The sequence below is a fragment of the Hyla sarda genome, chromosome 6 (assembly GCF_029499605.1).
Source record: "Hyla sarda isolate aHylSar1 chromosome 6, aHylSar1.hap1, whole genome shotgun sequence".
Classification (NCBI taxonomy): domain Eukaryota; kingdom Metazoa; phylum Chordata; class Amphibia; order Anura; family Hylidae; genus Hyla; species Hyla sarda.
Genome location: NC_079194.1, coordinates 267,019,335 through 267,045,356, shown reverse-complemented (window position 1 = coordinate 267,045,356; position 26,022 = coordinate 267,019,335). Strand labels below are relative to the sequence as shown.

Sequence of the window (26,022 nt, the reverse complement as noted above, 5' to 3'; positions counted from 1 at the left end):
CCTGCTTCTCTATTTGGGCCTCAACTGGTAGACCTATTGAAATCCTTAAAAGGGAAGTTTAGAAGTACTCCCAGTAGGCAGTCTAATTTTCATCCGTCAGGAAGACATCAATACAAGGGAAAGAAGAAGTCTAGTTTGAGCACAAAGAAAAAAGCCTGCAACTCCCCATTATGATGCCATATGCCTACCTCCTCCTGTAGGTGCTCGGCTTCGCAATTTCACTCACATTTGGTCTGTGATATCTTCAGTTCTTTGGGTGTCAGAGACTGTTTCAAGAGGTTCCACCTTGGAACTAAAACAAAATTCCTCCAGACCGGTTCATTTTGAACAAAAGAAGAAACCAAATAATTAACAGCCTTTTTTCTCTATTTCTCCTGAAAGAAGCACTTTAAGTATCGCCACAAGAAGAACAAGGGAAAGGAGTTTACTCCTCAATATTTGCGGTACCAAAAGCCGGAGGAGGATGGAGATTTGTGATCAATCTAACCTACCTCAAGCCCCCCCCCCCCCCCCCAGAAGAATTTCAAAATTGAAACAATCCAGTCAGCTGTTCTCCGTATCCAGAAGTGATTTTCTAGCAAAAAATTATATTCAAGATGACTACCTTCATGTGCCAATTTTATAATCCCACAAGAAGTTCCTGAGAATTGCAGTTCTTCAACATCAGAGAATAATGCAATCAATTCACATGCCCTTCCTTCGGGATAACATCTGTCCCCTGCCTCTTCACCAAGATTGCAGTAGATTTAACTGCACACCTGTGGTCCCAGGGGGTGTTTGTAACACTGCATCTACATGACTGGCTGTTAAAAGCTCCATCCAGGCAAATCCTTCATCTCTACCTGATGATGCATACTCTTCAGGATCATGGCTTTCTTATAAAACGAAAAAAGTAAATTCTTCATCCAACAATAGAGATTGCTTACCTGGCATTCATGATTAACACTAGAGATGAGCGAACTTACAGTAAGTTCGATTCGTCACGAACTTCTCGGCTTGGCAGTTGATGACTTTTCCTGCATAAATTAGTTCAGCCTTCAGGTGCTCCGGTGGGCTGGAAAAGGTGGATACATTCCTAGGAAAGAGTCTCCTAGGACTGTATCCACCTTTTCCAGCCCACCGCAGCACCGGAAAGCTGAACTAATTTATGCAGGAAAGGTAATCAACTGCCGAGCCGAGAAGTTTGTGACGAATCGAACTTTCTGTAAGTTCGCTCATCTCTAATTAACACCCTCAAAAATGCATCTGTTTCTTTCATCAGGATCACAGAAGCAGTCAAGCAACTGAGATCATGCCAGTCTTGCAAAGTCCATCTGGCGATGGGTGTCCTCGGTCACAAACCCCAAGGTTACAATCTCTTGTTTTGAAGATCTGGAAAAAAAGAATATCTCAAGATCTCAAATCTCTAATAACAGTGACGCCAGCAGTAAAGGAGGACCTGATATGGTGGCTTCACCCCAGTTACCTTCACCAAGGAATTCCTATACTTACCCCTTATCCCCAAATGCTCACTACAATTGGCATCCAGCTGGGGTCAAGACTGTCATCCAACATGAGGGAGTTAAAAGGAGAACTCCAGAATATAAAAATTGTCCCCCATACTGCCGGCAGTAAAAAAAATAAAATAAAGATGTACATACCTTCCTCCGCTCCTCCTGGGCCTCCAGTAATCGGCTCCGGTCTCCACCGCGATCCTCTTCCTGGTTGCTGGTGGTTGGCAAGTCAAACTGCACTCAGCCAGTCACCGGCCTGAGTGAAGTTCCGACTCGGCCGGCGATAGGCTGGGCAGCAGCGAGAGAACGCTTCAAGACACAAAATTCTTCACTACACCGGCACCTGCTGCCGGGACCAAAAAAGTCACACTGCCGCTCAGCCTATCGCCAGCAGTTTTTGTTTTTATATATATATTATTTTATATATATATTTATTACCACCAGCAACCAGGAAGATGATCGCGGCAGAGACCGGAGCCGGTTACCTGAGGCCCCAGGGGAGCGGAGGAAGGTATGTACCTCTATTTTTTTTACTGCCGGCAGTATGGGGGACAATTTTTATATTCTGGAGTTCTCCTTTTAACTCCCTCATGTTGGATGACAGTCTTGACCCCTGCTGGATGCCAACTGTAGTGAGCATTTGGGGATGAGGGGTAAGTATAGGAATTCCTTGGTGAAGGTAACTGGGGTGAAGCCACCATATCAGGTCCTCCTTTACTGCTGGCGTCACTGTTAGAGATTTGAGATCTTGAGATATTCTTTTTTCCTGATCTTCAAAATAAGAGATTGTAACCTTGGGCTTTGGCCCAAGGTACCACTTCTATAGCAGATGTCAGGTGACCGAGGACACCCATCGCCAGATGGACTTTGCAAGACTGGCATGATCTCAGTTGCTTGACTGCTTCTGTGATCCTGATGAAAGAAACAGATGCATTTTTGGGGGTGTTAATCATGAATGCCAGGTAAGTAATCTCTGTTGTTGGATGAAGAATTAACTTTTTTTGTTTTATAAGAAAGCCATGATCCTGAAGAGTCTGCATCATCACGTAGAGATGAAGGATTTGCCTGGATGGAGCTTTTAACAGCCAGTCATGTAGATGCAGTGTTAAAAACACCCCCTGGGACCTCAGGTGTGCAGTTAAATCTACTGCAATCTTGGTGAAGAGGAAGGTATGTACATTATTTTTTTTTTCACTGACGGCAATATGGGGGACAATTTTTATATTCTGGAGTTCTCCTTTAAGGGCCATAAGACTGGCACTCATTTGTTTTCAGGATCTGTTCTATCAAAAATCAGTACAGTCAGACAATCTGACATCTGTTTAATACCTGAACAAACAGAGGCAAGAGGAGCTAATCCTTGCAAAAGCAATGTGATCACCTGATGCGGTGGGTCGAAGTCAACTTGTCTTCCATCTCAGCCATTCGCATAAATGGAGAGCAGAGTTGCAGAGCAGATTTGTCTGAACAGGAATCCCCTGCTACCCGAGAATGGGAGTTGAATCCAGTTGTTCCTTGTCAGATTATGGCCAGATTGGAAACACCGTCCCTATATGTGGTGGTCACTCGCCTATCTTCCTTTTCTTCCACATGCTAAAATACCACGCACTATGCCAGGGTTTCTTCCCAAGGTAGTAACTACAGTTAAGGCTTTTTTCACACTGTCGTTGTGACGCGGCAGTGCAATGTCCATAGGGAAACCCAGGGAGAAAAAAAGAATATGTCATGTGTCTTTCTTCTGCTACGTTTGTCGAACCCCATAATAGTAAAAGGGAGCCATCGGGAGCAGTTGTTGCCCGTTGTGCCCCGCCTGGATTAACAGCCATTAAAAAGGCACAAAAAGAAAATGAAAAAAAAAAGGGCCTGACGGAAGATCTCCAATGGGGCACAATGGTAGTGTGAAAGTAGCCCAAGATCCATCAAGATATTAATCTTCCTTTTAGCAGTTCAAGACAAATCACCTATATCTTCTGGATGTTTGCCAATCTTCTTGCATGTGTACGTCACCGACCGTGAGGTTTAATCTTAATTTTTTTTTAGTTCGGACATTTAGGCACGAGTCAGTACCACATATGTTTATTTTTGTTGACTTTTTTAAATGGGAAAAATGGGGTGATTGCATACACTTAATGCCATGCAATAGCATGGCACTCACCAGTGCTCAACTGCTCCAGCCTGCCATGGCTGACTGGAGTATTGAGACACCAATCAGACAGCAAGGAGGCAGGTAAGGGCCCTCCTGTAGTCCTCTCCGCTATTCTGGATGCCGCGACTTCATCACGGCAGTCCTGAACAGCCCGCTGAGCTAGCCAGCATGACTTTTCTCCCGTTTTAGATGCCGCAATCAACTTTGATAGCGTGTCTAAAGGGTTAATACCAGACATCAGCCAGATCGGCCAAGTCCGGCATTAACTGCGGCTCCTGGTTGCTGATTAAAACTCAACTCCTGAGGGCGCTTCATATAACAAGAGCAGACAATGGAAGTAAATATATGTCAATTGTCCTTAACTACAGGGTGGGCCATTTATATGGATACACCTTAATAAAATGGGAATGGTTGGTGATATTAAACTTCCTGTTTGTGGCACATTAGTATATGTGAGGGGGGAAACTTTTTAAGATGGATGGTGACCATGGCGGCCATTTTGAAGTTGGCCATTTTGAATCCAACTTTTTGTTTTTTCAATAGGAAGAGGGTCATGTGACACATCAAACTTATTGGGAATTTCACAAGAAAAACAATGATGTGCTTGGTTTTAACGTAACTTTATTCTTTCATGAGTTATTTACAAGTTTCTGACCACTTATAAAATGTGTTCAATGTGCTGCCCATTGTGTTGGATTGTCAATGCAACCCTCTTCTCCCACTCTTCACACACGGATAGCAACACCGCAGGAGAAATGCTAGCACAGGCTTCCAGTATCTGTAGTTTCAGGTGCTGCACATCTCGAATCTTCACAGCATAGACAATTGCCTTCAGATGACCCCAAAGATAAAAGTCTAAGGGGGTCAAAACAGGAGACTTTGGGGGCCATTCAACTGTCCCACGACGACCAATCCCCTTTCCAGGAAACTGTTCATCTAGGAATGCTCGGACCCGACACCCATAATGTAGTGGTGCACCATCTTGCTGGAAAAACTCAGGGAACGTGCCAGTTTCAGTGCACAAAGATGGAAACACATCATCATGTAGCAATTTTGCACATCCAGTGGCCTTGAGGTTTCCATTGATGAAGAATGGCCCCACTATCTTTGTACCCCATATACCACACCATACCATAAATTTTTGTGTTCCAATAGTCTTGGAAGGATCTACCCAATGTGGGTGTCAGATAAATAGCGGTGGTTTTGTTTGTTAACTTCACCATTCACATAAAAGTTTGCCTCATCACTGAACAAAATCTGCGTAAACTGAGGGTCCTGTTCCATTTTTTGTTTTGCCCATTCTGCAGCACCTGAGACTACGGATACTGGAAGTCTGTGCTACCATTTCTCCTGCGGTGTTGCTATCAGTGTGTGAAGAGTGGGAGAAGAGGGTTGCAACTGACAATCCAACACAATGGGCAGCACATTAAACACATTTTATAAGTGGTCAGAAACTTGTAAATAACTCATGAAATCATAAAGTTATGTTAAAATCAAGCACATCAGTGTTTTTCTTGTGAAGTTCCCAATAAGTTTGATGTGTCACATGACCCTCTTCCTATTGAAAAAACAAAAATTGGATTCAAAATGGCAAACTTCAAAATGGCCGCCATGGTCACTACCCATATTGAAAAAAGTTCCCCCCCCCCCCTCACATATACTAATGTGCCGCAAAAAAGGAAGTTAATATCACCAACCATTCCCATTTTATTAAGGTGTATACATATAAATGGCCCACCCTGTACAATGGACGTAAATGTAGGTCATGATCCATTGGTACTTAGCGAACCATGACGTACATTTACATCCTGTACATGACCGCGAGCACGGAAGTGGTGATTGTGTCATACACGGCATGTCCCGGCTATTAGCGATTGTGCTGATGTCAACAATTAACCCCTCAGATGCCGTGATCAATACAGATCACAGCATCTGCGGCTATTGTAATAGCTGATCTGATCGGCTGCGGGGGATCAGATCAGCTATGGTGGTGGCCTCTGCCGCTCTCCCGGGGTCTTCTGCACTGATCTGCCTTCCAGCAGACCAGAGCAGGAGATCGTTGATAATACTGATCAGTGCTATGCATAGCACTGAACAATATTAGCAATCTAATGATTGCTATAGATAATTCCCTATAGGGACATAGGTTAAAAATAAAAGTTAAAAATAAAAAATAGGGAAAAATCCCCTCTGCCAATAAAAATTTTATTCACCCCCCCCCCCCATTTTACTAAAAAAAAAAGCGTAAACAAATTATTATTGAACATATTTAGTATCGCCACGTGCGTAAATGTCCGATCAAAATATTATGTTAATGACTCTGTACGGTGAACGACGAAAAAAACAAAAAACAAAAGAAAAAGTCCAAAATTGCTGCTTTTTGGTCACATCATATTCCCAAAAGTATTAAGAAAAAGTGATCAAATTGTCAGATATACACAAGTGGAGAAGAAAAAAAAAAAAACACACTACAGGTCATGACGCAAAAAAATAAAATAAATAAATAAATAAAAAATGAGCCCTCACATATTCGGGGGTATACGGTAAAATGAAAAAGAAAAAAAATAAATAAAGTTATAGGTGGTCAAAAGAGGCCGATTTCAAAAGGAAATCTGTCATCAGTATCACCCGCACTAACTTGTCATACAGGCTTGTAGTGCGGGTAATACTGATCAAAATGATACAATGTCCTGAATGGTCCAGCCGTTGGGCCGTTATAGTTTTTTCTTTTTATGTAAAGGAGGCCCTCGGGAACAGACTGAGCTAGGACCAGAGCTCCGGGCACCCCCACATGATCTGCTGCCGGGCGGGCGCTCCACTCACCAATATGCATGGCCTCCCTCCCTGCTCTCATGGCAGGTTTTCGCCATGGCGCATGCGCCGCTTCCAGAGCACACCCGGAAGCAGCGTCAATTTCAGCCTCATTCACCCTCATGCCTTCGTGCATCCTCACACTTCACTGCTGGCCTTGGGAATGAGGCTGAAACTGACGCTGCTTCCAGGTGTACTCTGGAGGCGGTGCATGCGTCGTGGCTAAAACCTGCCGCGAGAGCAGGGAGGCCATGCATATTGATGAGCCAGACGGAGCACCCGCCGGGCAGAAGCTCAAGTGAGGACCTAATTTACATAAAATGAAAAAAACTGTGATAACGGCACAATGGCTGGACCATTCGGGACATCGTAAGTATCATTTTGATCAGAATCACCCGCACTACAAGCCTGTATGACAGGTTAGTGCTGGTGATACTGACAGATTTCCTTTAACCGCTTATGGACAGATGGCATACGCCCCCATAGAAATTTGGGTCCCCGACGCTAGCCGGTCGGAGACCAGACTGGGATGCATCCAGGCACATCACCAAGGGGGGCCCTGACACAAACGCCGCCACCCCCCCATGTTGGCGATCGCCGCAAATTCGCCAGTCAATTCAGACCGGCGATCTGTGGCGATTCTGGTTCATACGGGTCTCCAGTGACCTGGAAAATAAGGGGGATCAGGGCTGTCCAAGACACCGATGATCCCCCTGAAGGGATAGGAGTGAGGTGGCAGGGGTGCCACCCCTCCTATCCGGTCGGTCAGAAGCGATCGACCAATAGCAGATCGGGGCAGGGGGGGGGGGTTTAAAGTTCGGTTCCCCAGTTCTGCCACCCATGGTGTGACCGGCAGCTGTGGTGGAGGTCCCTTACCTGCGGTGATCCTCTCCCTGGTGCAGCGATCCTGCGACTACAGAAGCCGGTAAAGTTGTTGCCTAGCAACATCTGGAGGGCTACAGCCGTTTGCTGTTTGGGCATGATGGGATTTGTAGTTTTGCAACAGATGGAGGGCTACAGTTTGGAGATCACTGTGCGGTGGTTTCTAAGCCGTGGCCCTCTAAATCTTGAAAAACTACAACTCCCAGCATGCACAAACAGAAAACGGCTGTCTCGCCAGGCTGGGAGTTGTAGTTGCGTACCTTCAACTGTTGTATAACTACATCTCCCAGCATGCCCTTCGGCGATCAGTACATGCTTGCAGTTACACTGGTTGGAAAATACTGCGTTAGGTAACAGAACCTAACTGAAGGTTTTCCAACCAGTGTGCCTCCAGCTGTTGCAAAAGTACAACTCCCAGCATGCACTGTCTGGGTACAGGGTACATTCACATGGGCGGGGGTTTACAGCGATTTTCCTGCTTCAAGTTTGAGCTGCAGCAAATTTTCCGCCGCAGCTCAAACTCCTAGCGGGAAACTCACCGTAAACCCCCGCCTGTGTGAATGTACCCTAAAAACACTACACTAACAAACACAACATATACACCCCCTTACACTGTCCCCCCAATAAAAATGAAAAACGTATTGTACGGCAGTGTCTCCAAAACGGAGCCTCCAGCTGTTACAAAACAACTCCCAGCATTTCCGGACAGCCACTGACTGTCCAGGCATTCTGGGAGTTTAGAAACAGCTGGAGGCACCCTGTTTGGGAATCACTGGCGTAGAATACCCCTGTGTCCACCCTTCTACAATCCATAATTTAGTCCTCAAATGCGCATGGCGCTCTCTTACTTCGGAGCCCTGTCGTAGTTCAAGGACAGAGTTTAGGGCCACATATGGGGTATTTCCATACTCGGGAGCAAACTTACATTTTGGGGGGGCTTTTTCTCCTTTTACCCCTTATGAAAAGGAAAAGTTTTACACTAATTTTTTTACACTAACATGCTGGTGTTGCCATATACTTTTTACTGTCGCAAGAGGCAAAAAGGGAAAAAAATTAAAATAAAAAATATAATAAAAATAAAAAGACCCCCAAAATTTGTAACGCAATTTCTCCAGTATACAGAAATACCCCATATGTGGGCGTAAAATGCTCTGCTGACGCACAACAAGGATCAGGAGTGAGAGCGCACTATGAACATTTGAGGCCTAAAATTGGTGATTTTCACTGGGGTGGCTGATTTTACAGTGGTTCTGACATAAAAACGCAAAAAAATACCCACGTGTGACCCCATTTTGGAAACTACACCCCTCGCAGAACATAAGGGGTATAGTGAGCCTTAACACCCCAAAGGTGTTTGACGAATTTTCGTTAAAGTTGGATGGGAAAAAGGGAAAAAAAGAAAAAAAAAATTGTAACTAAAGTGCTGGTGTTACCCCTCACGGAATGCAATAAGGGGTGCAGTGAGCATTAATGCCCCACAGGTGTCTGACGGATCTTTGGAACAGTGGGCTGGGCAAATAAAAAAAAAAATTCTCTCCTTTTACCCCTTGTAAAAATTCAAGAAATGGCTGTACAAGAACATGCGAGTGTAAGAAATGAAGGTTTTGACTTTTCTCTTTCACTTTGCTGCTATTCCCCTGAAACACCTAAAGGATTAACAAACTTTCTGAATGTCATTTTGAATACTTTGAGGGGTGTAGTTTTCATAATGGGGTAATTTATGGGGTATTTCTAACATGAAATCCCCTCAAATCCACTTCAAACTGAACTGGTAGTTGAAAAATTTCGATTTAGAATTTTTGTGAAAAATTGGAAAATTGCTGTCGAACTTTGAAGCCCTCTAATGTCTTCCAATAGTAAAAAAAATGTAAACTTTATGATGCCAACATAAAGAAGACATATTGTATATGTGAATCAATATATAATTTGGAATATCCATTTTCCTTACAAGCAGAGATTTTTTAAGTTAGAAAAATGCAAAATGTTCAAAATTTTCATGTAATTTGGGGATTTTTCACCAAGAAAGGATGCAAGTAACGACGAAAATTTACCACCAAGTTAAAAGTAGAATATGTCACGAAAAAAATAAACCAAACAATCTCGGAATCTAAGAGTTATTAATGCATAAAGTGAGAGTGGTCAGAATTGCAAAAAAGTGCTCAGTTCTTAAGGGGTTAAAACAGATTTTGTTAAAAAAAAAAAAAAAAAAGATTTTTCAAAAGTGGCACAATAATAGAAACGTATACAATCATGGGTATCATTTTTTATTGTATTGACCCACAGAAAGCAGAACATGTAATTTTTACCATAAAGTGTACAGCGTAAAAAAAAAAAAGGAAACCCTCCAAAATTAGCTAAATTGCGCTTTTCATAATTTTTGGGGTTCGCCGTACATTTTATGGTAAAATGAGAGGTGTAATTACAAAAGGACAAGTGGTTGCGCAAAAAAGGTAGATTTTTGGACTTACCGTAAAATCTCTTTCTAGGAGCTTCTATTGGGGGACACAGGACCATGGGTATATGCTGCTTGCCATTAGGATGCTCACCGCCTCCTGGCTCTGAGCAACTCAGTTTAGTCCCAAAGCAGAAGGAGAACCGACTAAGACAGAACAGTCGGAAAACACACACACACACACACACACACACACACACACAGAAAAAGGGAACACAACCCCCCACCCCACCCCACACACACACACCGGCGAAAATTGGCTGGTCACCAAAACCAATGGGCGGTTGCTGTGTCCACCAATAGAAGCTCCAAAAATCTACTTTTCTTGAGCGCTTCATTGGGGACATAGGACCATGGGACATCCTAAAGCAATCCCTGGGGAGGGATAGACTAACATCCCAGCCAGAACAGAACTCAGGCGGACGACTGAACAGCCACCTGCAGAACCTTGCGGCCAAGGCCTGCGTCGGAGGACGCAAAAAGTATGAACAAGGTAAAACTTGGCAAAGGTCGCGGCTTTGCAATCCCTGCAAAGCTGAAGCCCCATGGCTGACCCCCAAAATGCACCCACCGCGTGGGTGGAGTGAGCCGTCACACAAAAAGGGGGCACCTGACTCTTGCAACGATACGCCTCCTAAATGGCAGAGCGTATCCACCGGGAGATAGTGACTTTGGAGGCCGCAAGCCCTTGGCGCCGTCCCTCAGGAAGCACAAACAGTCACACCCCTGGAAGGTGGAAGTGACTGACAAATAAGTCTGAACTGCTCGAACCAAGTCCAGCTTCTGCAGCTGGCGCTCCTGTGGATAAGAAGGGGACGGGCAGAAGGAAGGTAACAATCTCTGTTCAGGTGAAGAGAAGACAACCTTGGACTGAAAGGAGGGCACCGGTCGAAGGACTTGGTGAAGCACCAGGAAAGGGGAATGGCAAAAGAGGGTGGCCAATTCAGACACACGGCGAAAGGACATTACCGCAACAAGGAAGGCTACCTTCCAGGAAAGGAAGCAAAGGGAAACCTGACCAAGAGGCTCAAATGGAGAACCCTGCAGAGCATGCAGAACGAGGTTTAGGTCCCAAGAAGCAGTGAGGGACCAAAATGGAAGAACCTTGTGAGCCACACCCTGCAAAGAAGTCCGCACATGAAGGTCGGACGCAAGAGGGCATTGGAAGAGAACCGAAAGTGCCTGTTCCGGCGGGACACAAAGAGATCCACATTTGGAGTTCCCCAGCGGCGACCGATCTGAGCAAAGACCTCCGCTTCCCAATTGTCGATCCCAGGGATGTGCACCACCGATATGGCCGGAACTTGAAGTTCCGCCCAGGAGGGGGATCTTCAACACTTTCTTCATGGCCGCCGAGCTGCGGGTTCCGCCCTGGCGATTGATGTACACCACGGCAGTGGTGTTGTCCATCTGCACTCGCACCGGAAGGCCCTGAAGCAGGAGACTCCAGCGAAGGCGGCACAGGAGGATCGCACTGAGCTACAAGACATTGATGGGGAGACCGGACTCCGACGGGGTGCAGCGGCCCTGAACCGTCTGGTCCCGGAAGAAACCTCCCCAGCCAAGGAGACTCTCGTCCGTGGTCAGGACATGACCGGTGAGAGGCAGGAAGGCGCAACCCTCCAGGAGGAGGGGAGACCCAAGCCACCAAAGGAGGGAACGTCGAACCAGATGTGGAAGCCGGATCCCATGGTGGAGAGACAAGGCGGCTTTGTCCCATAGAGGGTGGCCCACTGGAGAGGACAGTACCGAAATTGGGCAAATGGGACTGCCTCCATGGAGGCCACCATTTTGCCAAGGACCGACATGCAGGCACGGACAGGAATCAGACCCCGGCCGACGAAGAGAGCGAATCCCCGACAACAACTCCCGAAGCTTGTCCTCTGGAAGAGTAAGGTAGGCTGCCACCGTGTCAAATCAGATCCCGAGAAAGGTCAGAGACTGGGACAGGGACAGGTTGGATTTTGCGTGGTTGATGATCCGACCGAAACTGGAAAGGGTCTGCAGAGTAATGTTGAAGCTGAACCGAGTCTGTTCCTGAGTCCTGTAGGTGGAAGGTGTCCCTGACTACCGACACCAGTCCATCCACCATATCTAACATAAAAGAAGCCTCTAACAAGTCAGAGGGAGGGCCCGATTCCGAGTCCACAATCTCCCCTGGGGACCAGGAGCTTACCGTAGGAATCTTGGAACGGGTGGAGGTAGACTGGGAACGGGGGCGCGGTGACCAGAAGCGGACACTGCGTGACTGGTTGCAGCGGCACCTAGAGGGTGGAGAATTAGAGCAGGAGCTGCAGCGGGATGATCCCGCTTGGCTGGACTCAGGAGATGAGTCTGAAGAAAGGTGACCCGGACGGCCACGGGAGGGCCATAGGGAATGCGTAGGAAGCGCAGCCCCGTGACAGAGGAGACCTTCGGCAGTAAAGAGCACCGGAACTGAGGCCGCGGCGGGAGGATCTGTGTCTCCGGAAACACTAGAAAGCCCAATCCGCGGGCTAAAGCAGGTGCCCCGCCCGTGGCAGCCCGATGGGCACCCAGGGAAAAGGGCAGCAGCCCTCATGCCGGGACGGAGGCCCCACCAGAAAGGTCCGACCACGAGGAGAGCACTGCAGAAACACAGATGCCCCTTCCACAGGAAGAAAGGGGCCCCCTGAGATATATAAGGGAGGGAAGGGAGGAAAAAAAGGGGGAACATAGTCACCCACATAGAGCTGAGCCTACTCACCCATGAAGTCTTCGACCAGCTAGGGCCAACTGCCTTAAAACAGAGCCAGCTGGCAAACAGGGGCAGACGGGGGACCCGAACCCAGGGTACACCACCAAGCGCTGGCTGAGGATGAGGAGGGGTTAAAGGCCCATTCAGCAATGTACCGTGCCCTTAGCTTGCAGGTGGGGGGGGGGGGGGGGGGGGGGGAATCAGGCAGCGCCATGCTCCTGTTGCCCCACGCTAGGGAAAACAAAAAAAAGGGAGAGAAAATCTAACTAGAAACTGAAACTAGGAAAAAAAAAACTAAAGAAATAAGACCTGGTTTGGAGAGGTATATCCTGTCGGGATGGGCAGACTTTCATTTGTTTTTTACCTAGTGTCAGCCTCCTAGTGGCAAGCAGCATATACCCATGGTCCAGTGTCCCCAATGAAGCGCTCAAGAAACAAGCAATGGGTCTCTGGATGGAAATATAAGAGTTATGGATTTTAAAAGGCGGAGGAGGAAAAAAAAACTAAAATTCAAAAATAAAATTGGCCTTATCCTTAAAGGGATACTCCACTGGAAAACATTTTCTTTTAAATCAACTGGTGCCAGAAAGTTATACAGATTTGTTAAATTACTTCCATTATAAAATCCCAATCCTTCCAGTACTTAGCTGCTGTATAATACACAGGAAGTTCCTTTCTTTTTGAATTTCCTTTCTGCCTGACCACAAGTGCTCTCTGCTGACACCTATGTCCATGTCAAGAACTGTCCAGAACAGTTGAACTGTCCGGAGCATGTCAGGAACTGTCCAGTTGATTTAAAAGAAAAATGTTTTTCCAGTGGAGTACCCTTTAAGGCCAAAATGGGCTTGGTCCTTAAGGGGTTAATGATCTCCCCACTGCCCTATGATGTTTTAATATCCTAACAATGTAATGTGAACAGGTTGACATCGTTCCCATTTACTTGAATTGAGAAAATATTCTGTAAATTGGCAGTGGTTCCAGCGACAATAAATCAATCTTGCTTTTATGACCTGTGATTCACATATAATAGAATTCAATTATGGGAATACCCTTTGATGTTACTTACCAGTAAAGCACTTCATCTCCACATTCCACATCAAATCTGAAGTGTACAAATGCAACAGGCATGCCAAGCTCATCTCTGGCAATAAGATACCAGGCGCGTTCGTCTGTCAGTTCCTCTCGTTTTTCTCTCTCTTTCCATCCCCATTCACTTTGTTCATAACTAGAATGAGACATTTATGCATTACTTGTGAAAAAGGGCAGCAAAAAATGCAAGAAAGAGGTCAACAGAATTGAACAGGTCAACAGAAGTGTTGTAGGGGTATTGTGCCCCAGGTGCACATAACAGGATTAACAAACAGTACATAACACTGCAATTGAAATGAAATGTTCAACCGTTGTAAGAATATTGTCTTCTCTGCAGTTTAATCAATTTCAACCTTTAACCCCTTAAGGACGCAGGACGTAAATGTACGTCCTGGTGAGGTGGTACTTAACGCACCAGGACGTACATTTACGTCCTAAGCATAACCGCGGGCATCGGAGCGATGCCCGTGTCATGCGCGGCTGATCCCGGCTGCTGATCGCAGCCAGGGACCCGCCGGCAATGGCCGACGCCCGCGATCTCGCGGGCGTCCGCCATTAACCCCTCAGGTGCCGGGATCAATACAGATCCCGGCATCTGCGGCAGTTCGCGATTAAAATGAACGATCGGATCGCCCGCAGCGCTGCTGCGGGGATCCGATCATTCATAACGCCGCACGGAGGTCCCCTCTCCTTCCTCCGTGCGGCTCCCGGCGTCTCCTGCTCTGGTCTGTGATCGAGCAGACCAGAGCAGGAGATGACCGATAATACTGATCTGTTCTATGTCCTATACATAGAACAGATCAGTATTAGCAATCATGGTATTGCTATGAATAGTCCCCTATGGGGACTATTCAAGTGTAAAAAAAAATGTAAAAAAATGTAAAAGTAAAAGTAAAAAAAAAAGTGAAAAATCCCCTCCCCCAATAAAAAAGTAAAACGTCCGTTTTTTCCTATTTTACCCCCAAAAAGCGTAAAAAACATTTTTTATAGACATATTTGGTATCGCCGTGTGCGTAAATGTCCGAACTATTAAAATAAAATGTTAATGATCCCGTACGGTGAACGGCGTGAACGAAAAAAAATTTAAAAAGTCAAAAATTCCTACTTTTTTAATACATTTTATTAAAAAAAAAAATTATAAAAAATGTATTAAAAGTTTTTTATATGCAAATGTGGTATCAAAAAAAAGTACAGATCATGGCGCAAAAAATGAGCCCCCATACCGCCGCTTATACGGAAAAATAAAAAAGTTAGAGGTCATCAAAATAAAGGGATTATAAACGTACTAATTTGGTTAAAAAGTTTGTGATTTTTTTTAAGCGCAACAATAAAATAAAAGTATATAATAATGGGTATCATTTTAATCGTATTGACCCTCAGAATAAAGAACACGTCATTTTTACCATAAATTGTACGGCGTGAAAACAAAACCTTCCAAAATTTGCAAAATTGCGTTTTTCGTTTTAATTTCCCCACAAAAATAGTGTTTTTTGGTTGCGCCATACATTTTATGATATAATGAGTGATGTCATTAGAAAGGACAACTGGTCGCGCAAAAAACAAGCCCTCATACTAGTCTGTGGATGAAAATATAAAAGAGTTATGATTTTTAGAAGGCGAGGAGGAAAAAATGAAAACGTAAAAATTAAATTGTCTGAGTCCTTAAGGCCAAAATGGGCTGAGTCCTTAAGGGGTTAAAGGGGTTACCCCCTTGCGTGCAAAACCCTTAAGAACCCCCCCCCCCCCCCCCATAAAACTTAATGTTTATTGTTTCCTTATTTAAAATAAAGCCCCACACAAAAGGTTTAAAATTATCAGCAGTACAGGCAGTGCTTAGTGTGGGAGGATATCATCCGTTCACCTCCCTAACTGGTATACAGCCTGAGTCCTCATATAGTATCTGTACAATTATTGTTCATTTACTGTGCACGATTTCTCCAAGTGCTGAGACCTAGTTATTGTCAATATCCCACACTTGTGCTTTCTGGATTAAAACCCACACATTACTAGCCTCCCTGACGTCTCGCTGACAAATCAGCTGTCAAGGGCTATGAGACATTAGTCTCAGTCTTCTGATACATAATATCTATATACCTCTATTGGACTGTCTAAGAACTGTCAGATTAGTGAATGCCGGATGGTGCAATTTCCATTCATTATTATTTGAACATGTGGAGTAGAAGTACAAGTAATTGATCTGTACAGTCATTGCTACTGTAATTGGAATAGCGGAGTCTGGAGTATTCATTTGTGGGCAATTGTATAATACAATAATTTTATAAATTTATTTTATACCAGTTTGGTGTTTGGGACAAATTAATGGCATAAACAAATATCATTTGTATTTGGAGCACAGTCTCTTTTACATCATTTTTCTTACAAGCCAATATTTATTATGTACCAGAACGGTCAGTTCTGGTTATATCCTTGAGGTCTGGATTTAAATTTCTATAATTTTCTCTCTCTTTCTTTATGCACTACAGGGTTTTGGTGAACATCCAGCGTGACCTTTGTTAGTATAGTTGCGAGCTGCACACACACACTTTTTGTCACTTTTCTTGCTAAACACGGGAATGTTTCCTTTTCGTTTAGAAATTTGTTACTCATTTTAATTTTCTTATTATCCGCACAAATTAGATGATTAGCAATAGACTGTCCTTTCTTATAAATAAATCTGTGATGTTCTAAAAATAAACTTCCCGTATTGCTCATCAGCTTTAAAAGGGGTACTCTGGTGGAAAACATTTTTATTTTATTTTTTTATCAACTGGTGCCAGAAAGTTAAAAAAAATATTTGTAAAATACTTCTATTAAAAAAATCTTTATCCTTCCAGTACGTATCTGCTATACTACAGAGAAAGTGCTTTTCTTTTTGGATCTCTTTTTTTCTGTCCCCAGTGCTCTCTGCCGACACCTCTCTCCGTGACAGGAACTGTCCACAACAGGCGTGAATCCCAATAGCAAGCCTATACTGCTCTGGACAGTTCCTGATCCAGACAGAGGTGTCAGCAGAGAGCACTGTGGACAGAAAAGAAATCCAAACACAAAAGAACTCTCTCTAATATACAACCGCTAATAAGTACTGGAAGGATGAAGTTTGCCACCGGAGTAGCCCTTTAACCCCTTAAGGACCAAGCCCATTTTAACCTTAAAGGGGTACTCCGCCCCTAGACATCTTATTCCCGCTGCGGCACTGCGCTTTCATTACAGCACAGAGCATCGTTACGTCACGGCTCCGTCCCTCGTGATGTCACAGCCCGCCCCTTTCAATACAAGTCTATGGGAGGGGGCGTGGCGGTCGTCACGCCCCCTCCCATAGACTTGAATTAAGAGGACTGGCCGTGATGTCTCGAGGGGCGGCGCCATGACGTCACGCTGCTCCGTCCCCTGTATCGCCCGTCATTACGCACAGAGCGAACTTGCTCTGTTCTGTAATGATAGCGGGGTGCCGCAGGGGGGATCCCGGGGCTCCCCAGCAGCCGGACCGCGGTGATCTGACATCTTATCCCCTATCCTTTGGATAGGGGATAAGATGTCTAGGGGCAGACTACCCTTTAAGGACCAGGCCAATTTTATTTTAGCTTTTTTGTTTTTTCCTCCTTGCCTTCTAAAATCCATAACTCATATTTACATCTACAGACCCATATAAGGGCTTGTTTTTTGCGTGACCAATTGAACTTTGTAATAAAACCTAATTTTACCATAAAATGTACAGCGAACCAGAAAAAATTAAAAATTTTAGGGAGGAAATTTTAATGAAAACCACAATTTTGCACATTTGAGGGTTTTGTTTTCACACTGTACACTTTAAAGTAAAAATAACACGTGTTCTTTATTCTGTGGGTCAATACGATTAAAATGATACTTTTAGATTTTGTTAAGCGGTACAGAAATATAAAACTTTTTGTACAAAATCAGTAATCTAATCATCGCCCTATTTTGACCACCTATAACTTTTTCATTGTTCTGTATATAGGACTGTATGAGGGTAAATTTTTTGCACCGTCATCTGTACTTTTTATCGATACCACATCTGCATATATTAAATAAAAAAATTTTGGGAATAAAATGTAACAAAAAAGCTGCATTTTTTATTTTATTTTTTAAGTTTACGCCGATGCTCGAGGTCATACACAGGACGTAAATGTACGTCCTGGTGCGCTAAGTACCGCCACACCAGGACATACATTTACGTCCATGGTCTTTAAGGGGTTAAAGACTCAGCCCATTTGGGCCTTAAGCACTTAAAGGGGTATTCCAGGCCAAAAATGTTTTTTTATATATCAACTGGCTCCGGAAAGTTAAACAGATTTGTAAATTACTTCTATTAAAAAATCTTAATCCTTCCAATAGTTATTAGCTTCTGAAGTTGAGTTGCTGTTTTCTGTCTAACTGCTTTCTGATGACTCACGTCCCGGGAGCTGTCCAGCTCCTATGGGGATATTCTCCCATCATGCACAGCTCCCGGGACGTGACATCATTTAGCAGTTAGACAGAAAACTTCAGAAGCTAATAACTATTGGAAGGATTAAGATTTTTTAATAGAAGTAATGTACAAATCTGTTTAACTTTCCGGAGCCAGTTGATATATAAAAAAACATTTTTGGCCTGGAATACCCCTTTAATAGACATGTTTTCATTATTCTGTGGGTCAATACAGTTAAAATACCATTAGGCTAGGTGCACACATTTTCCACCTGCAATTCCGCTTTGAAATAGCAGACAGAAATTCTGCTAACTAAAATGTGTAGTATGGTGAATGGGTTTCCGTTCACAAATTCACAAATTCCGCTTCACAAATTTGTGTGAAGCAGAATTTGTGAATGAAAAATCAGTTGCGTTGCTCATTCTTCAGGGGGAAATACTTGCGGAACACATTGCAGTCTATTGGAGACTGCAGTGTTCACGCTGAATCAGTCGGCGCTGGCCGCACTCAATCTCCGGGAGGAAATTTTCTGCCTGGAGATTCCGCAGTGTGATGCCTTAAAGTGATACCCATGATTACATTACTTTTCTATTATTGTAATGCTTTAAAAAAATAAATAAAATAAAAAATAAAAAAATCCCAAACTTTTTAACCAAATTAGTACGTTTAAAATCCCTCTAATTTGCTCACCAATAAGTTAATTTTCCGTATGAGGGCTCATTTTTGCGCCGTGATCTGTACTTTTTATTGATACCACATTTGCATATGTAAAACTTCAAATACATTTATCAATTTTTTTTTAAATAAAATGTTATAAAAAAATAAAAAGCGGCAATTTTGAATATTTTTTATTTTTTATTTTTTTTTTTACATTCACCGTACAGGATCATTAAAGGGGTACTCCGGCGCTTTGACATCTTATCCCCTATCCAAAGGATAGGGGATAAGATGCCTGATCGTGGGGGGTCCCGCCGGGTCTGATTACTGACGTAATGTTGTGACGTCAAGGCTCCGCCCCGTGTGATGTCACGCCCCGCCCCCTCAATGCAAGCCTATGGCAGGGGGCGTGACAGCTGTATAGCAATAAGTTGATTGCTAATACTGTTCATGCATAGGGCATAGCACTGATCAGTATTATTAGCTATCTACTGCTCTGGTCTGCTCGATATCAGACCAGAGCAGAAGACACCGGGAGACAGACGGAGGCAGGTGAGGGGACCTCTGTCTGCCATTATGGATGACAGGAACCTGCAGCAGCACTGCGGGCGATCCAATCATCTATTTTGGTGACCGCACTGCCGCAGATGCCGTGATCTGTATTGATCCCAGCATGAGGGGTTAATGGACATCCGCAAGATCGCGGATGTCGGCCATTACTGGCGGGTCCCTGGCTGCTATCAGCAGTCGGGACCTGCCGCGCACGGCCCGAGTATCGCTCCGATACTCACGGTCATGTACAGGACGTAAATGTACGTCCTGGTGCGTTAAGTACCACCGCACCAGGACATACATTTACGTCCTGTGTCGTTAAAGGGTTAAGGACTCCTTTTGACCTTAAGGATATAGCCAATTTTATTTTTGCGTTTTCGTTTTTTTTCCTCCTCCGCTTCTAAAATCCATAACTTTTATATTTCCATTCACAGACCCATATGAGGGCTTGTTTTTTGAGTGACCAGTCGCACTTTGTAATGACAATCAGGTATGGGTCAGGTATGTGGATGACATGTTCATCCTCTGGTCCGGTACTCAGGATCAGCTGGACGAATATGTCAAACATTTGAACCTATATCATCCGTTAATTGAGTTTACTCCAGAAAGCAGTGTACAAGAAACACATTACCTGGATGTCACATGTTAATAGAACACCTGGCACTGCTCCTGGGAAATGAATACAATGTGTACTGCGGTCACTAGGTAATGAGCTTTCACATTCACCGGACACTCAGTGGTGCTCACGCTAATTAAGTTTAATAAGACATATCCAGGAAAGCAGAAAGAAGAAGCGGTTCACTCACCAATCCATTGCTGTGGTCTTTATTAAATAGAGTAGTTACATTGGCAATGTACAGTCAGATGGAACGGCAGGGCAAGAGGAGTAGCGGAGCCCCGTCCGAAGAGACAACGACGTTTCACACCCCCTGGGCGTTTCTTCAGGCCCGGAAATTGACATCATGCCGCAGGTAATGCCTTCTTATATAGACTACTCGTGCAGGTATAATAACACTTAAAACAATGCATAATGCAGATAGACTATATAAAAACTCAAAGGCCGAACCTGGAACTTCATAGAAAGGCTGCAATTTCATTTCTTTCATTGAAACCCAATGCTCCTGTGGCATCCAGCTCCGCTATCTAGCGGGCTTCCCTTTGGAGCAGAGTTCTATGTCCCCTCCCCTTTCATTGGTTTCAATCCTCTCTAATCCAGCAAACTTCATGCATTTGAAGTCTCCTGCGTGTACCTCTTTTATGTGTGTAATTAATCTAGGTACCCCTTTACCAGTTACAATCGATCGTGCATGTTCTCGGATTCTTTCAAACAGCCTTCTCTTTGTTTTTCCAACATAGAAGAATCCACAGGGACATAACAGGCAATAGACCACGAACGTGGTCTTGCATGTTATTAACTGCTTCTCCTCTATGTATTTGGGTCCTAATATAAATGTACATTTATTCAGATTCAATGTGCACATAGAACAGTACCCACATTTAAAATTTCCTTTCGGTTTATTATCTGTTAACCAATCTGCCTGTTTCTTTTTCTTGTTTTTGGTTACACTTTTTAGAAAATCACCTACGGTTTTATTCTTTTTAAATGTAATGATAGGTCTATTTTGGGCTGTGTCTGTTATATTTTGGTCCTGTTCTAAAATATACCAGTTACGATGTATTATATCAGAGAGTGTATTGTTCATGGGGGAGTTGCCAAAGGAGAATTGAGTTTTTCTCCTTTCCTTTCTCTATTTTTGGACAACAATTCCCTCCTAGATCTTAATTCTGCCTTATTGAATGCTTTTGCAACGATGTCAGTAGGGTAGCCTCTTGCATGCAGTCTAGTTTTCAGATCTTCAGACTGTTGGGAATATATATCTGGCCTGGAATTAATCCTTTTCAATCTCACAAATTGACTATAATGGATGCTATCCTTCATTTTTTTCGGATGCGAACTTGAGTAGTGCAATAAAGCGTTCTTTGAAATCCCTTTTCTAAATCCTTTGGTGACTCATTTTCTAGGAATACCTCAATGTCCAAAAATTCCAAAGATAAATTACCATATAAATGTGAATGTCATATTCACTTGGTTGGTATCATTGAGGTATTCGACAAATTCTTTGAACCTGCTTTCTGTGCCCTCCCAAATTACCAAGATGTCGTCGACAAATCTTTTGAACAATTTAAATGTTGTTAATGTATGGATTGCTATGTGCGAGTATGACCTCTTTTTCCAGTAATGACAGAAACAGGTTGGCAAAGGTGCAAGAGGTTGGAGTCCCCATAGCCGTACCCTGTCTGTCAGGTACCCTCATATTGGAAAGCATTATTCTCCAAAATAAATCTTAAAGAGTCCTCTACAAAATTAACAAAATCTATTGCTTTCTCTTGCCCCCTCAGTACCTCTCGGATCGCCTGTACACCGCATCGTGTGGGATGCGGGTGTACAGGCTTTCCACGTGCATTGAGGCCAGGTGATAGCCATCTTGCCAGTAAAATTCTTCAAGAATCTCAGATCACCTGTATCCTTCAAGTATGTAGGCATATGTATCAATAGTGGGGACAGAAGCCAATCTAAATAGCCCGAGAGGGCTTCTGTCACTGAGCCTATTCCTGCCACTATACGGCAGCCTGGGGGATGGCTCAGTGACTTGTGCACCTTAGGTAGTATGTACCAGTGTGGTTTTTTAGGATACTCAGGGAACAACTTATTAGCAGTGGTTTCAGAGAGTACTCCAATTTCTGAATACCTACGTAGAGGTGTCCTTAATTTCTCTTTAAATTTTATTAGTAGGGTCACCACTTAACTTCTCATAAACCACTATGTTCCCTAATTGTAAGGTAGCTTCCATTTCATAATCATCCCTATACCAGTCGACCACTGCTCCTCCCTTATCCGCTTTGGATACCATTACTTTATCATTTAATGCCAATTCCCTTATAGCATCAAGCTCCTTCTTGGGCAAGTTTGGTTCCACTTGCGGAAAAATGAGTGTTCGTGCGTCTGAGGATTGCTTTATAAAAAATGTCTACTGCACTATCTGGTGTAATCGGGGGGTTAAACTTGGATTTGTTCCCTTTTGTAAAGGGTTTCACTGTAACTACCTCTACTGAATCTTCGAGGTCGACTTCATGGTGCGTTTTACCACTACTCAAATCTCCATGTCTTTTACAGTGAAATCCTTAATCATGGAAAAACCCAATCTACCAATAACACAGGGTACATCACCCTCTTTAGACGGTTTATATGATGCTGTATGATTTTTATTCGGACCTGAAATTTTTTTGAGATTAATTTTTCTAATAGCTCTGTAGAGATCTATTTCAAACTTGACTGGGTTGAAAGTCTCTCTGATGCCAAAAAATCAGTCCTTTACTAAGAGCTCTAATGCAATCACTCGACAGGGTAAGGTCGGTCAAGTTCACTAAGATGTTATTAGCATCCATCTCCTTAGATGCTCGGTCCAGGTCACTTTCCACGTTTTCTTCGCTTTCTTCCACGTTCCTCCTTCATATCGGATGAGTCGATGGATGCAGCCGCACAAAGCCCACCACCACAATATCCCCAAGCATCGGCACCTGCCCCTTTAGGAGGAAGAAAATCAGAAGAGGGGGCAAACGAAGGAGAAGGAAGAAGGAGGAACATGTGGAGGAAAGCGAAGAAAACAGAGCTATTAGAAAAATGAATCTCAAAAAATATTCAGGTCCGAATAAAAATCATACAGCATCAGATAAACCGTCTAAAGAGGGTGATGTACCCTGTGTTATTGGTAGATTGGGTTTTTCCATGATTAAGGATTTCACTGTAAAAGACATGGAGATAACCCAATTATTGGAAGATTTGAGTAGTGGTGAAACGCACCGTGAAGTCGACCTTGAAGATTCAGTAGAGTTAGTTACAGTGAAACCCTTTACAAAAAGGGAACAAATCCAAGTTTAACCCCCCCCCCCCCCCCTGGAATAATGCTTTCCAATATGAGGGTACCTGGTACAGAAAGTGACAGGGTACGGCTATGGGGACTCCGACCTCTTGCACCTTTGCCAATCTGTTTCTGTCTGTACTGGAAAAAGAGGTCATACTCACACATAGCAATCCATACATTAAAAACATTAAATTGTTCAAAAGATTTGTCGACGACATCTTGGTAATTTGGGAGGGCACAGAAAGCAGGTTCAAAGAAAAGAAAGGATAGCATCCATTATAGTCAATTTGTGAGATTGAAAAGGATTAATTCCAGGCCAGATATATATATTCCCAACAGTCTGAAGATCTGAAAACTAGACTGCATGCAAGAGGCTACCATACTGACATCGTAGCAAAAGCATTCGATAAGGCAGAATTAAGATCTAGGAGGGAATTGTTGTCCAAAAATAGAGAAAGAAAAAGGAAAGGAGAAAATTTCATATTCTCCTTTGGCAACTCCCCCAGGAACAATACATCGTAACTGGTACATTTTAGGACCAAGATATAAAAGACAGTCCAAAATAGACCTATCATTACATTTAAAAAGAATAAAACCATAGGTGATTTTTTTTAAAGTATAACCAAAAACAAGAAAAAGAAACAGGCAGATTGGTTAACAGATAATAAACCGAAAAGGAAATTTTAAATGTGAGTACTGTTCTATGTGCACATTGAATCTGAATAAATGTACGTTTAGATTAGGACCCAAATACATAGAGGTGAAGCAGTTAATAACATGCAAGACCACGTTCGTGGTGTATTGCCTGTTATGTCCCTGTGGATACTTCTAGGTTGGAAAAACAAAGAGAAGGCTGTTTGAAAGAATCCGAGAACATGCACGATCGATTGTAACTGGTAAAGGGGTACCTAGATTAATTACACACATAAAAGAGGCACACGCAGGAGACTTCAAAATGCATGAAGTTTGCTGGATTAGAGAGGATTGAAACCAATGAAAGGGGAGGGGACAGACATAGAACTCTGCTTCAAAGGGAAGCCCGTTCGATAGCGGAGCTGGATGCCAAAGGAGCATTGGGTTTCAATGAAAAATTAATTTGCAGCCTATGAAGTTCCAGGTTCAGCCTTTAAGAGGTTTTTATATAGTCTATCTGCATTATGCATTGTTTTAACTTATTATACCTGCACGAGTAGTCTTTATTAGAAGGCATTACCTGCGGCAAGACGTCAATTTCCAGGCCTGAAGAAACGCCCAGGTGGCGTGAAACGGCGCAGTCGCTTCGGACGGGGCTCCGCTACTCCTCTTGCCCTGCCGTTCCATCTGACTGTACATTGTCAATGTAACTACTCTATTTAATAAAGAGCACAGCAACGGATTGATGAGTGAACCGCTTTTTCTTTCTGCTTTCCTGGATACATTACCTGGATGTACTTGTCAAGAACAATATGCACTGGAAATTAGATACCACAATTTTTACAAAAAAAGATTGTTATAATATGCTGCACCTGTACAAGTAATCATTCCCCTCAGATATTTAGTGGTATACTGAAAGGTCAGTTAAGGAATAAAAGGATTTGTAGTACAGAAGAGGAATGTCAAGAATAAAGACGTAAGGAAGGAGAGAGAAACACAGACAGAGGCAAACACACAGACAGAGGCAGACACAGAGAGACAGACGTATGAAAGAAGTTCTCTCTTTTCAATCGACATATGATAGCCATGCGAGGTTGATTAACCCCTCAACAACAATGGATGTAAATGTACGTCATGGTGACGTGGTACTTAACGCATCATGTGTCATGCCCGGCAGGTCCCGGCTGCTATCAGCAGCCAGGGACCCGCAGGTAATGGCGAACATCCGCGATCGCGCGGATGTCCGCCACTAACCCCTCCGATGCAGTGATCAATACAGATCACGGCATCTGCGGCAGTGTGGTACTTTGAACGGATGATCGGTTCGCCCGCTGCGCTGCCGCGGGGATCCGATCATCCTGCATGGAGGCCGGAGGTCCCCTCACCTTGCTCCGGCCGTCTCCCGGGGTCTTCTGCTCTGGTCTGAGATCGAGCAGACCAGAGCACAAGATCACCGATAATACTGAGCAGTTCTGTGTCCTATACATAGCACTGCACAGTATTAGCAATCAACTGATTGCAATAAATAGTCCCCTATGGGGACATAAAAAGTGTAAGTAAAAAAAGTGAAAAATCCCCTCCCCCAACACAACAAAAAGTAAAACGTCAGTTTTTCCCATTTTACCCCCCCCCCCAAAAAAATAATAAAAAAAAAAAAAAAGAGTAAAAAAAATAATTCACACATATTTGGTATCCCCGCGAGCGTAAAAGTCTGAACTATTAAAATATATTGTTAATCATCCCGTACGGTGAATGGCGTAAACGTAAAAAAATAAAAAGTCCAAAATTGCTGCTTTTGTCACCTTTTATTCCCCAATTTTTTTTTTTTAAATTAATAAAAAAGTAAAACCTAAGAAAAAGTGATACTGATAAAAACTACAGATCATGGCGCAAAAAATTAGCCCTCATATCACCCCCTATATACGGAAAAATTTGAAAGTTATAGTTAGTCAAAATAGGGCAATTTCAAACATGCTAATTTTATTAAAATGGTTTGAGATTTTTTTTAAGCGGTACAATTATAGAAAAGAATATAGTCATGGGTATCATTTTAATCGTATTGACCCACAGAATAAAGAAAACATGTAATTTTTACCGGAAAGTGTACAGCGTGAAAACAAAATCCTCCAAAATTTGCTAAATTGCGGTTTTCTTTTCAATTTTCCCACATAAATAATATTTGTTTGGTTGCGCCGTACATTTTATGGTAAAATAAGTGATGTAATTACAAAGTACAATTGGT

The 26,022-nt window shown here is 43.4% G+C and overlaps 1 protein-coding gene across 5 annotated transcripts in view; it reads right to left on the bottom strand.

Annotated features, from left to right (window-relative positions):
• Positions 1 to 26,022, bottom strand: part of NAA40 (N-alpha-acetyltransferase 40, NatD catalytic subunit) — a 78,370-nt gene that overhangs the window by 39,538 nt on the left and 12,810 nt on the right. For all 5 annotated transcript variants that reach the window (XM_056527224.1, XM_056527223.1, XM_056527221.1 and 2 more), the window contains exon 5: positions 13,567 to 13,725. In XM_056527224.1, the coding sequence (XP_056383199.1) occupies positions 13,567 to 13,725 (159 nt within the window). The remainder of the gene's footprint in view (positions 1 to 13,566; positions 13,726 to 26,022) is intronic.